This window comes from Patiria miniata, unplaced genomic scaffold, assembly GCF_015706575.1.
Source record: "Patiria miniata isolate m_02_andy unplaced genomic scaffold, ASM1570657v1 HiC_scaffold_7, whole genome shotgun sequence".
NCBI classification, from domain to species: domain Eukaryota; kingdom Metazoa; phylum Echinodermata; class Asteroidea; order Valvatida; family Asterinidae; genus Patiria; species Patiria miniata.
Genome location: NW_024037074.1, coordinates 29,691,342 through 29,706,197, shown reverse-complemented (window position 1 = coordinate 29,706,197; position 14,856 = coordinate 29,691,342). Strand labels below are relative to the sequence as shown.

Sequence of the window (14,856 nt, the reverse complement as noted above, 5' to 3'; positions counted from 1 at the left end):
TCTGGGACGGCAACGGGGTCGTCTCCAGCCTGGAGTTGGTCGTTGACCTCTCCTGGAATTGATGGAGTTTACAAGCTTTTGTGACGTCATCACGATGTCCTTGCACATCAAATGATATGTTTAAAATTTGACAAAATAGTTTGAACTATATCGTTTGAACTGCACTGTCATGCTAAATAGCACCTTGTTCATTTCAATGTGGATGTACATGATGTCTTGGGAAACATCTCTCATTCCCGAACACATTCAATCGCTTGGTATTTACTTCCGGTGTTACCGGAAGTGCATTTAGAATTGAATGTAATTTTAAAACGGTAGGGGTTTACTACAAACAAATGATGAAAATGTTCAGTGAGGGATGCCATTACATTTTTTGGCAATACTGGTCAAATGTTTATAAAAAAGTCCCCAGATGTTTTTGGACAACCTGACTTTGCAAGGATTCAAATTCTGACCGGAAGTTATTGTAGAAAGAATTTGAAATTACCTAGTTTCAGTTGTTTCAATGCCAATCTATTATTTGATCAGTATCCATGACTATGTTCGTAGCACGATAACGATTTGCGTTTGGGCTTCGGCTGCCAAATGTGTGACGTCATTTAACCAGAAGTCATATGTTATTAATACAAACACTTTTGAAAATAAAAATTGTTTGTATTGTGTAATTAAACACTAACAGGTTAATGCAACAAAGTAGAAAAGACAAACATGAACAAGTTACTAAATTAAATTATTTTTGTTCCTCCTTACCTTGATAGTATTTGGGTCGTAATCGTGCACACACAGTTTTATTTCTCGGCTGTATGTTCCCTATATAACACGCTGTTGAAATAGCTACATCATACGCCGCCGGGGTCACCCGTTGGCGTATCCATTGGAAAATAGAAATAACGGAATCCGAGACGTTCTGAGTGATATGTAAAGTCAGCTTTAAATCATTTTTGGGCTTATTTATTCTTAATGTCTGAGCATATTTAAAAGGGAAAATGTTCACCTAAGTCGCCCGTACAGACGATATGGTAAAATCGGCGGACGAGACAATGTGTGGAACGGCCACTATTGGAGATAGTGACGTTACACTGCGTGGCGTTACACTTCTGTGGCGTGTGCCCAGCACAGATAATGTAGATTTAATCAATCACATGCATGTATCATTTTTTTTATTTTACAAACTATTTCTCAAAATATCCAAATGATTTCCTGGCCTGTTGACTTACATTTGGTGATTAAAATAATAATTATTCAAAATATTGTATTGCTATTTATAGCAATTTGATGAAACGTTGAGACTTTTACAGTTTACAGGTGCTTCGAAAAAAAAAGAATACACTGTTTTTTATTTAAATGATTGCATTATTGTTAACATTATAATCTGTTAACATTTTTGTATAAATTATACTTGACTGCAAAAAAAGTACAATAGAAAAAAAATGTACAAAAAGAAATTTACGAAACGTGTTTACGACCGTTTTTGAATATTTTTGCTCGACGTTTGTATGGAAACAAAAACGTTTCATATGTTTTAAGTTGAGAAAATAAACAACCTTCCTGCCGAAAATATGGGGGGAATGGAATTCTCCTAAGAGTTCAAAGCCCACAAAAAGGATGGCATGTGTTTCTTGATTAAAAGACTCAATAAGCCTCCGTTCCAATGACGTCACACTTTGCTTACATGTGCACTTTCCTTTGGAGCCAGTGGAGGCCCACAATCCACTGAGCACCATAGGAAAGCACATACAAAGTGTGACGTTATTCGCACAGAGGCTTATTCATGAAACTCACTTTGAAAACATCAATTATACAAAGCAAACATCCCAATCAAGTGAGGAGGGTTTTGGGGCTTGTTTGAATTGTTCATTTGATCCTATAAGCTGCCATCAGATGGGATAATTTTCTATTATTTTAACTTAAATGTCTTTGTTGACTTCTACGGTGATACCAAATTTTGAATGAGTGATTTACCACAACCTTTCTCATAGGTGTGGATCATATTTTATTGTATAATCAAGTTAATATTTACACATTCAACATTTTAACACAAACTATCTCCTTTTTTTAGAATTTGGAAACCTTCTGTAAGTAGATGAGCCAAAAGTAGCACATATTTGGGGTCCCCTCAGTGAGAATGTATTATTGAATTATGTAATGAGTGCACTAGCTTATTATGAATGCGCAGGATGAGGAGTTATAATTCACATGTTACTGAATAAATTTAAAATAAGGAATTTTCTGGTCACATTTTGCTGAAAAAATTTGTTTAAGTACAATTATTTTATTGTGAAATGATGTTTTGTTAGATTGTACATAATTGGTTAACAGTTGTGAACTAGCTATGTGTTGACAAAGTTATTGCCTGGCGGTCTTGTGAGAAATTACAATTATTGAAACTTGAACAAAGTCAGTTTATATCAGGCCCAAGGCATACAATTACAAACAAAATCCATCTCCATCAAATGCTGGAGTTTTTCAATTGAGGATTCATGCGGTATTTCTACAATTTGAACTCCAAAGTAGTTACAAGCTTACAGTGACGACTCAAAACTATAAGAAAAGAATAATTTGATATAAAACTTCTCTATACCCTATTACACTAGCTTTTGAACATGTGGAAACTATCTACGTCTTCGGCTGGACTTCATTTATGCTTCAAACATGTTTGATCGTTCAACTGAAAACAGTTATTGATATCGTGTGTCGTAGCAACGTATCAAATCCCAATCTTACTTTTGTGGGAAAAAAATTCTCACAAGTTCTCAAATCTGCAATGATTGTTAAAATTATAATCACTTTGATATTAAAAGTCCTGTATGTTTTGTAATGCTTTATGGTTTGATATTTCGACTTCTGGCAGGTCATGATGATTACATACATGCATATAAATTGAAAGAGTTTAATTTGTATAAATGATTGTTCATGATTTATTACAATGTGGGTTGTTAAATGTGACACTATCACAGAGAAAAGATTAACATTTTCCCCATCGCTTGTCAGTAACACAGTAGTAGTTAATAATTGCTTTAAGAAAAGGATTGCTTACTTTCAAGTACAGCTGATTATATCGCTCTCTTTGACAGCTTAAATATTTGACAACACGAAGTAATCAATCTGATAAATGTCGAATATAACTACTCAGAAAATGTACTAAAACAATAAGAGAAAATATCTCGAGCTTTTGATCACTGCAAAAACGCTTTTTAAAACTCCTTCGGCTGTACTTCATTTATGGTGCCAAACACTTTTGAAATACACTTTCTGTTTGGAAGACGTCAATGGAATTCACGGGGAGTAAACCTCAAGTCCTTTAAGGGAGCTTATTTGATTTAGAATCATTTGTGACAAGTGCGTATATTGAATGTGTAAACTGAATAAAATAACCATTGCCTATCATTAAAACTATTGCCGATATTGTCCATCATGTACTTAGGATCAAGCTGTAGCATGTTTTGATTTCTTGAAAGCCAGGATGATCAATATTGTGATGAGCCTAAATGTCGGGTGAAGATTTGTAGAGGATGGGTGGGTTTGAGGGTTAGTTGAATTAAGGCTGATGGGGTTGAAGATAAGGGATTGGGAATTTACGGTTGAGAAGTTCGAGGATGAGGGTTTCGGGTAAGTGGGGGTCGGGAACGGGTTGGGGACAGGTTGGTGTCGAGGGAGGGGGCATGCTCAAGCGCCCCACCCCAACAAACCATTTTATTTACTTTCAGTAAGCAAACAAAGAACAAGATAAAACCACCATATCAAACACGATGATGTCTACTCATTTAGCTTTCCTACATTGATTCTTGAAATCCACCGATCCTTTAAAAAGTCCGCGACCCCGCGCCTTTTTTGGAATAGCCAACTTGTCGGACATTTGGCCTTATTAATTTTAATCTTCCCCTCCCCCTCACCCCCCCCCCCCAAAAAAAAGGTTATAGAATAGATCCACCGGTGAAAGGCGGGGGGAGGGGTCAGGCTTAGTTTGGGTTTGATAGTACGGCAGAGAGGTAATGGGGTCCTTTGATGATACAAGTGTGGAATTTGGCACACATCCAGAGTATGTCATGAGAAAGATATGTGGTTATTTGGCCATCGTAGAATTGCCCTTTGAAAAACAAAAAGGTTAAATAACAAGAAAAGGCCGCCATTTTGAAAATTTTGAAAATTGCATATTTTAGCTATATTTTGTTCAAAGGACAAATCTGCGATTGCTGTATCGTAGCCAAATATCGTTCTCATGACAAGAGCAAGGAATAATCAGAATTTTGATTTTTCAAATCAACACACAAACGGGCACTGTACAGTGACGGTTGCGATGCAAACCCCTTCTACATATGTTTGAATGTGCGTTGTTCACGAGTCGGCCATAATGAAGTAAAAGAGAGGTAAAATCGTCATTTTTGGAACTTGCGAATAGAACAGAAAGCAAGTAAATTACTAATAAATTCAAGTCTGCTTCAATAAATAATTTAAAATTTGTATTTAAACATTCCCTAATATTTTAAGCCAATTTTAAAGAAAAATGACAGCAAAATAAGGCCGCATAAATAGTCTGGCGCCATCCCATTAAACAGTTAAGAATTTATAAAATACATTCAGGGAACTTAACAAAAATGGCCAACTCGTGCATAAGGCTCATTACGTAATCGTTTTCTGCTATTTAAATTGGTGAGCGCCCTCTTAGTTGTGTAAACCGGTTCGCACGCTTTCCGCTGTTCTTCATGTTTTTTTTTGGTCGAAGACCAAGAATAAACATCACTCTCTTCGTTCCTGAACAGGTAACGATCTTTTTTTTATATGTTACCTCATTCTTTCCCATAATTATAACATATTAATTCACAGTTACGTATAATATCCTTAGCTTTCATTGGTATTGCTCTTCGGTCATTACTGTGTAGATTTTTGAAACATATGACCAGATATTGATTTACTTGCTATCCTTTATGTATTTAAGAAATATTTGTATTTTGAAGATTGATTCTGTTTTCGGCGAAGATCAAGTAACAACCGGTCTTTTGTGCCTCAACAAAATAAATGTAGGCCTACAAAGTACAAAAGAACAAATGAACAAAATACTTATCATCAAAATATAAAATAGTCATCAAAATAGTAAATACAAAACGGATGCATAAATAATTAAACAGTAACCCACGGTTCGCGCCTGAATTCGGGCAGCGTCCGTACTCATGGAGGTCTGTGGGCAACAAGTTAGTATGTTCTTGGCAATTTTACAGATACAAAATTTAAACAAAACATGTTAATATTAGAAAAAAATCTCTCTTTAAGGATTAAATGAATGTTACCTTTACGTGCCATTTTCGGGTGGGCAAGTATTCTTTTCGTTATTAAAATATAAGAACATTAGTTAATTAAAATTAGCTCATATGCTTTTTACTTTTTATTATAATATTTTTATTGGATAATGATGTTTACCTTTTGCACTGTAAAAATATATTTACTTTGAGAATTTAATTTTTAATATAAAAACCCAGTTTACTTACGTATATTTAATATATTTTTAATTATTGGTATTACTGTCTCACTTTAAAAAAAAATATATTGAGCAGTCAATCCACAAATATTAAAAATACTAGCCCTCTTTTTAGGTGTGCAAAACTTACATCATATGGGTTTGAAAGTATAGGTAATACTCTATACAATATTCTTTATCCCACTCAATTTGACACCCTAGTCCAGAGATGCAGCTTATTAAATGAAGGGACTTGAATTCCAAGTTGTGCGACTTTTCAGATTATCTGGTGTCTAATGAAAGGCATCATTTTGATACACCAAGAAGGTATGTTGTTTCACATCAAAGGAAGGTGTGTTGGATTACGTAAACAGTAGGAACAAAATGCAAGCTAATTCATGCCAATTCGACCAAACATTGATTGGTACTTCACAATTAAATTCAATTTCAGGTGTTACGCCTATGCAGTAAATCAATACTTCTGCTACCACAGATGGCTGGCCAAATTTGCGGCACAGGTTTCAGTGGATAAAGGGGTTCTTATGGTAGTTTGTTACTATAAAACTTAAAATATTGCAGAGACCTTCCGACAGTTTACATTGCAATTCCCTCATCCAGAGTACCAAGCAGAAATACGAATATAATATAGAAGCCATGGAAACAGCGGCAGACGAAGAAGTGCAAGAACACAAGTTTGGTTTGTCGCGTCGAGCCCTTCAACTTGAAGCTGATCCAGTGGTGAGTGCTTATTCTTGACCATAACCCAATCTAAAAACATGTTAAAATTGTGCGGCAGCAGGATTCCAGTCAAACTAGTGAGTTTGGCGGTTTTGAGACATCATCTTTTATTGAAAAATTCATTTTGCCGACGCGCATGGCTACGGCGACGCGCGCGCATACCAGAAACCGGAGACTTTTGTTTGGGCCTAATATCAGCTCAGTGACCTTTACCGGATCACAAGACTGGATTTGGCACCCTACGTCATGCAGGAGTGCTCCTTGGCACCCTACGTCATGCAGGAGTGCTCTCCACGAAGGAAAATCTTCGAAGAAGAATGCCGTATTGTCAATGGCTATTAACAAATCGCACAGACAGATTCCTTTGGGACATCGTGGAAATGAGGCTACATATTCCATAGAGGGAAACGTAAACACACACACAATGTCAGGAGATATGTTTAAATGAACAACCCACCAAGGGACTTCACATTATGACATTCCCCACAACCAAAGGAAACACTTGTTGTTTGGGCAGGTGTCCTGGGCAATGGATCTATCATCGGCTCAATTTTCATTTATAGTAACTTGAATGCTGGCGAGAACCTGGAGCTCATCCATTTCAATGACGCAGTCGTTCCAAGACTTTGACAGTCTTTACGGGCTTTGCATACGTAATTTTTAAACAAAAGGTCCAAATCACAGAACAATTCTTGTTTTGGTTAAAGCAACTCTATTATGACATGGTGTTTAAAAAATATATATAGTTTCCTCAGAAACAAAAATGTTGTTTGTCTACTACATTTTGTTAAGAAACGCTGCACATATAAAAGAAAATCAGCTCAATTACTAATATTCATTATTTTTCTATTATTTTCGTCATTGACTATTAACATATGATTTTCTGCACCTATCACATTCACATTATTTTTTTTTTACCCACATGATAATTTATTCACTGACCGGATTTCAAATAAGACAGTCATAAACATGTTTATTGTTTTGTTTTTGTTTGCATTACATTCTTTATTTCAAGCATTAACACTATAGACGTACGCGTATGTACATGCATCCTACAACAGTGCCCTCAATAGTCAGGTAGCATCCATCCCCACCAAACACTCTCCCAACCCCTGGGTTTTCTCATGTTCCAAGTTGGCGGTTCCCCAAATAATAACAAGGAAGTTGCTCTGCTGGTCAAAATTAATGGCCTAACTGTAGCCTTTCCACAAGGTCATCCTGACTCGCTCCGGTATTTGACCGAGTGGTGAAACAGCCAGGCGTTTTTTAACGAAGACTATATAAACTCCGAGAGAGTGACTTTTTCAAATCCCGGCTTCATTTCATATCTATATCCAGCTCCATTGGGAAACCGCATACCCGAAGCCGGGAACGGAACGTAGCCGGATTTTGGAAAACACCCTTTTAGGTCTTGTGACTTCGAGCGTTTTGTAAACCTAGGCTTCGTCCCCGGCATGGGAACATGGCCATTAATGTTAGGCCCTAATTAGATCAGTAGCTTCGTCATTATCTTTTTTCCCCCACTGGGTTGGGGAGGGGGGCGTGTGGTCGTTCAACTACCCCACCCGACCCCCATCGTCGCAATGCTTTGCTTTAGAGATTGTTATTATTTGATGATGTTGAATATACAGAACTGCACATTGTAGGGTGATTTATTTTTCCGGATACACCAAACCTAGATCAGAATGAATCGCTATGCGGAAGTCATACAATAACAGTCACCGGAAATCTGGTAAAACCATACATGCCTTTTTTTGTTTATATCGAGAGAGGGTATTTATCTTGAAATATTGTACATGCTATTGTTGAAAAAGTGTCACTATTTTAGCTCGTGAATGGGTGGTTTTAATGTTCATCATCACCGGTCATACATTCTTACATTTTTGGGACTGATTATTCGGACTTAGAGATACGCAAGCTCAAATGTACACCTCCACCGTAAGAGGGCCGCAGTGAAACGCGGACCGGATATGATGCGTATACAGTTTAACAAAGTTCATTTAACTTTCTTTCAATTCGTATTTATTTTATTTCCTTAAAGTCTCAATTAAATAGCAAAGCCTCCCAGGTGCACATCTATGTGGGACACGGGGGATATGTTCTTCCCCTCCTCCTCCAGTGGAAGCCTGTGCCCGCCAGCCTACCAACCCATCCTCCCACCCCCCCCCCCCAACATTTTAAAATCCTTATGTGGAAATGCACTATTGTAATAATACGTTTCATTTGAATGTATTAAATGCACCATTTGAAGAACAAAAACATCCCGGGTTCTCACTACCCCCCCCCCCCCCCGCGAAAATAAACCCTAGTTTTACCGCTGGCTTTCCTAAGATCTAATTTCTCATAAAATCCCGAATATATATCCTCACAATTTAACAGACTGAAGTGCCGACTGCACATTGAATCAATCACGGCCGGGGTACGTCACTTTTCTATCCACCAATCAGAGTTAGTCACCCTACTAGTCGATGATCAAAAGCGAGTGGTCTGTGATTGACAGGTTATGAGTGTCAATCACAAAACACGTGTTTTAGATGTGTCACCGACATCCATACAGTGTCCACCAATAAGATGCGGCTATTTCAGTGTCGGTGATCTATGTTTTTATAGTGACTATATAGCCTGGACCACGTCAACTTATAACATCCGTCTCATTAATATGAAGCGAGTCAGTGGTGTGTGATTGACAGCGCGCAGGGACCAATCACAAACCGACCCATTGTCCTCAGTCACTGCTCAGGAAATCGATGGTAATATTTAAGGCACGAGCACCCGCTTTTTCCCCTCACAGGCGGCCACTGCTCTTCTTCAGCCTCTGACGACAAGCCGAGAGAGAGACCTGACTGTGAGAACAACAAGAAAGTGATTTGCTAGGTGAGTTTTACAAACAATTGTTTTACTTTTAAAGTTCTCGCTGGGATTCCTTTGTAGAAATCAGTGTATGCAGTTGATGTTTGTACACATTTTTTTTTTATGCGGGCCTTCTGCTGTACTGACCCCCTAAAAAAAAATGCAGCACAAGCTCTCGCATGAATTCAGTTATGTTTGCATAGGGTTCCACTCAGCATGCCACTCAGATTCTGTTGAATTATTTTTTTACAAACAGCGATAGTGGTATTTGGCTTAATATTTTGAATATTTTTTGTTGAATGGTTGTACCGATTTTCACAAATCCTAACGATTTTAATACACATTCGGTTGACAGACAGATGGTGGCTGATGTTCTCATACCAAAATATTCATTTTTTTAACGACTGTAACTTGATTATGGTAGTCCACCTGTAATATTACCGCCACTACTTCCTTGGTATGAGATCGACTCCCTTAACAATGTAGAAAATGTAAGCTCATTGTGATTCATACAACTACAAATTCAAGCAATTTTAGAGGAATATAGGATCATTTCCCTTCAGTACTATTTTGTTAGATGCAACCAAATTCCATAGAATCTGAAGTAGGGTGCATAACAACTAACCTGCACGATGAGAAAAATATATGCACAATGTATTGGTCTGAAATTCAGTCTTGGAAAAGGATTCCGTTGCAAACTCACGTATTAAACACAATGTGCACGCGGGACATTATTTTGAAAACCCATTCCATGTTAGGGTTTTTTATATAATTTTCACAGGGTATTTGATTCCAGTCCTATCTTCCTTTTGAGCATTGCGTTTCTGTCATAAACCTTTATGCTGCCACCATTTTACAGTACTGAATTATAATAATTGTGTGCAAAATAGGAACCAGACTATTTTTCCTCCAGCCTCGCTTTGCTTACGTTTATTTAAAAGCGAAAAACTCAAGATGGCCGCAATATGATAATTATTTTTTTAAACGGGTAGTTACTTTTCCGGGCATTTGCAAATAAACTTGCACTGCTTAAGCTTGTTGTTGTTGTGTTTTTTTTAAGATAAAAAGAGAATAGAATCCTATTTGTGAGAAATTATTTTTGTAAACTTTTGCGTGAGTCCATTCAGGCCGTTGTATAGTTCACTGGAAATAATCAATCCAAATCACAGTTCGCCCTAGCCTTTCGCCAAATCCATCGTGGCTTAACTTGCCGGCATCAGACAAAGCGGCGAAAAGCGCGAAGAGACTGGAGCGGGAGACCACACACGCAAGTGGCGAAGCCACGAGGGCCTTTTCCAACTTGTCAAGAATTTGTTTATGTTTTTTTTTATTATCTCGATTTGTGCTATCCCAAACGGGTAGCAAAATTCCAACCAATCATCATACTTTTAGTGGCTACTACCCGGACGCGTCGACCCCCCCGGATGCTTGCACAGAATTTAAAAACAAACAATGCGAGTCTAGTTTTCCTCAACCTCGTCCCCAGTGCTTACTTTATTTCCAACCGTGTTTCCAATAGTAAACCCTGGATAGTAAACTTTCCTCCTGTATCCTGATTCGATATCGCAATTGGCTAGTAAAGGATTTTTATCGTGTACTTGGTGTTGTTATTCACAACGTGCAGTACGTGTTTTCATGATCATTCGTCTAACCTTCTCAAAAACATTCCTTTCCTTTCCCAATGTGTTCATATTAATATGAAATGTGATACTGCATGTTGTCTTTATGAGATCGTAACAATTTAATTAAATAAATGGCGTTTTCGTAACTCACGCTGTGCTCGCGCTGCGACGAATTGACTCTGTTTTTACCCCAGACACCGCATACAAAAACGAACGATAATGTAACGCACATGCAGGCACCAGACTATTCCTCATTTGCATAAATGTTCAAAAATCTTGCACATGCAAATGATCCAATAACAGGGTGAGAGAGCAGGTAGTGATGGGCGCGTACTGCTCGACACCCTGGGGTGGAGGTTGAGTTTTCCTCGAAATCATATTTTTATTTTACCTATAAAAGTATTTCAAGAACTTATTTGAGTGTATGAACTTATTTTTTATCTGAACTTAGTTATTTGCTCTTGCGTTTTCCTTACTCACCCTTCTTTCACAAATGGAAGCAACTAGGCAATATCCGCGTTGTGATTAGTTAACCTTTCGGCATCTTCTTATTTGCATAAAAACTATGAATAATTCAACAAAATCAAGTTGGAAAAGGCCTCGTGGCTTCGCCACTCGTGTGTGCTGACTTAATCCTTGCTCCAGTCGCTTCGTGCTTTCGCAGCTCCGCCGCTCTAAGCCACAATGACCTTGGCAAAAGGCTAAGTTCGCCCCGACATAGAGTGTTTTACTTGTGAAATTCAGCTATGCCTCCTCCTCCTCCGGAGTTATCTCCGAGCTGATTTTTAGTAAATCATTGTTGTTGCTATTTTTTTTTCATCCAGCAATCTGCTCGAGTGTTGAGGATTCCTTTCGTGATAGGTTTGAAGAACATTACTTGAAGGTTAGTGTCTGTTACTTGGCATTTACCGCAATCAAGCATCACAATAGAGATGTGATGAGGTGGGAGACTTCATCGTTTTGTTTATGTTCATTATTAGGCCATTTTAGTTGAATGATAACATAAAACGTCGATCGTAAATTCTTTAAAAGAAACTCACTTGATATCTCTTTGCAATAATAGCGCAATACCGATTCACAGTCACGGTACTTTTTATTGACAAAACATGGCTTTTAAGGTTTGACTGCATTTCTTTCAAATTTTCTGCTAATTTACGAATAGTTCTAGGGGGGGGGGGCTAGTGCTGTAGCCCCCCCTCCCCCCATTTTTTTGTCTAGCCCCCCCCCCCAAATAAATTCCGTAAAAAAAAATAATTGCATTAGAAAAAAGAAGGATTGTGATGTACATGCGAACGGTCTCCCCCTAAAAAAGAAATAGCCGTGACAAGGGTGCATTAGTTAATATAGTGTGAATGATTTTAGGATTTTATTGGCGCTCCCCATTGAAAATATGGCATGAGCCCCCCCCCCCCCCCCCCCCCCCCCCCCCCCCCCCCCCCCCTATTGATTTTCGGAGGCCTAAGTGTCTGGAAAAAATAACCGGTCAACATTTCAGCACGCCTCCCTGAAAAAATTCTGGATCCACCGTGCTAGCCCCCCCCCAAAAAAAAAAAAAAAAAAAAAAATGGTTCTAGAACCGCGCCTGCACTCTACCTGTTTTCCTTCGGAATCTTCGGCAATTACTTTTCTCAGACAACTGATTTCATTATCCTTATAAGTTTATTCATATACTTGTTGCATTTAATTGGTGGGGACTTTTAGATGATTTGGGCTTAGTTACATTAGTCATCTTGCTTGCGTGTAATTTGTAACAGGGGTCAGTTTTCTTGTTGCTGTTTAATATTTTCATTATTTTCTTGTACCTTGTTTTGTTCTTGTCTGCGTTTGTCTGCTTAATATGTGCGGGGTTACATACCTGTGGGTAATAGTAATTGACTTTACTTTTGTGACCCCTGACCCACATATCGTCTTTTTATATTTATGGTCTTCAGATTTTTCATAGTATGCGTTGTTTTTCTGGCCCCTACACTTACACTTACACTTATACAGTGTCTTCTTTTGTGTTTATTTTGTTTTATTTTGTACTTCTCAGCTTTCATACATTTTTGTTTAGTTTTTGTTTTTCATACTGAGTTTGTTCATTGTAAATTGTTTTGGTCGAATAAATAATAATAATAATAAAAAACCTTCCTTTTCAAACACAAACACATGTTGTGATGTACATGTAATCATGTTTTCAGCAATCACTCTAAACAATTTATGATGCAAAGTTGGTCATGGAAGAACGGATGCAGGAAATCTGGACCACTCACACATGGCTGTCTTATTGGTCAATGTCTTATTGGTGTTATGAATGAGTCAGATCGCAATATACCTTTTGCACTTTTGAACTTTGTCAGTTTGGTAGTTCACAGTTAGTCTTGGTTCCAAGACCTTCGTGGAATATTTTTTTTTCCGCGCAAAAATTATATTGCACTATAGGCCCGCAAAACAAATCTGTTATCGATTCTGCAATGTAATCGATTCTTATTCACTGTGCTTATTCAACATATTTATTCAACGAGTATCGATTCTAGCGCGATCGATCCTGTACTTCCACTTCTGTAATGCATTGAAGTGCGCCCTCTGTTGATTGAAAACAATTGTTTTGCAAAAGTGTTCATTGGTAGTATGATTACATACGTACACAAACACACGTAGTAACGTCTTCGAACAAAGACTAGTTCACAGTGTTCAATTCCGGCTTTATTATTAGGCTACTTTTATAAGCAATGTATAATAAGAGAGTCACCGGTTAGGAAATAGAATAAACTGGACCTTGATGATTGGATGATGATGCACAACGTATTATTCAAGTTCAAATTGCTTTATCTATCTGGAATGTAGAAATCCTGAATAGATATGATGTTTGCAGAAATTATATGGCCCTTCTGCTCCGCTGTCTGCTTTAAACTTTTCAAGCACAAGGCATTTAATTTGTTCTCATGTTTACGTATTTTATTGTTATTTTTCTTTACAGATGAAGATCTGTGTGGCAATTTTATCAATCGCCCTACTTCTAGGTAACTCTGTCAAGCTCCTAGCTTCCGTTACTGGGCCGGTTCCCTCGGACGGTGATGGTCCTGCGTCTCAGGTGTGTCAGCAGTGCTGCCAGGGACCTGCCGCTATACCCGGCATACCAGGTCTGCCTGGACCTGTAGGGCCGATGGGGCCATACGGTCAGCCGGGGTCAAAGGGCGAGCCAGGTCATGAGGGTGAGATTGGACCAATTGGCCCTATGAGTGAGCGGGGAACACCTGGGAACCCTGGGAACGACGGGATAGGGTTGCCCGGCAAGGTAGGTCCGAGGGGTACACCAGGGTTAGTTGGAGCAGTCGGTCAGACTGGCGTCAAAGGTCAAAAGGGTGAGCCAGGGGAGACACCAGACCACTCCAACCAGCGGGTGGCATTCACCGTGGTGAGGAGGAGTGCTTCAGATGTGTCTACTAACATTAACACCCGTTTGCCCTTCCAGCACACCGCAACGCTACTGCCGGGTACCAGCTTCGATCTCGAGACTGGCACATTCACGTGTAGTGTGTCGGGCACCTACGTGTTCATGTTTTCTATGAACAAATATCCTTCCAGCAGCTACCTGTACGTCCAGCTCCGGAAGAACGACGACGTGGTTGTCTCTGGCTATAGCACTGCTTCAAATCACCATGAGCCGATGTCTAGGAGCGCGGTGCTGGTTCTGCAGCAAGGAGACACGGTGTATCTTACCATGCACGGTAGGGTGGGTGGTTATTCCAGTCACGACACCTCATTTAGCGGCTTCCTCCTTTACCCCGAATAAATAAAATATCACCACACATAAATACATAAGAGCATCGTGTTGCTGAATACTTTTTAAAAAAATGCATTCCATTTTGCGGAAAAAAATAACCACCGAATTAAAAGAAATTGTTGTTGAACTGTCATTATTTGTTTTGCGTTACCCACACGCACATCTTGTATACAATAGCTGTATTATTGATCGACATTCAAAATAATACTTACACTTGTTGACAACGGTTTTGTATACACTGTGGAATAAAAAAAATTCTGATGAAAATATCTTGAATATTTCATTTATAATATCTTAGTACAATTATGAACATGCCTAATAATAATAACGACTGTCAAACGTACATTGATACTGGCGGTTAATACAGATAATTTCAATCGATTTTCTCGTCCTTTTGTCCATGAAGATATTTCTTTGCAAATTTGCTT

At 38.5% G+C, this 14,856-nt stretch overlaps 1 protein-coding gene across 1 annotated transcript; it reads left to right on the top strand.

Moving 5' to 3' along the window:
- The first annotated feature begins 13,807 nt into the window (after window positions 1-13,807).
- LOC119745106 (complement C1q subcomponent subunit C-like) lies at window positions 13,808-14,437 on the top strand. The gene is made up of 2 exons (XM_038221329.1): window positions 13,808-13,939; window positions 14,117-14,437. The coding sequence occupies exons 1-2, from the start codon at window positions 13,808-13,810 to the stop codon at window positions 14,435-14,437; spliced, it is 453 nt and encodes a 150-aa protein (XP_038077257.1).
- Window positions 14,438-14,856: the final 419 nt, after the last annotated feature.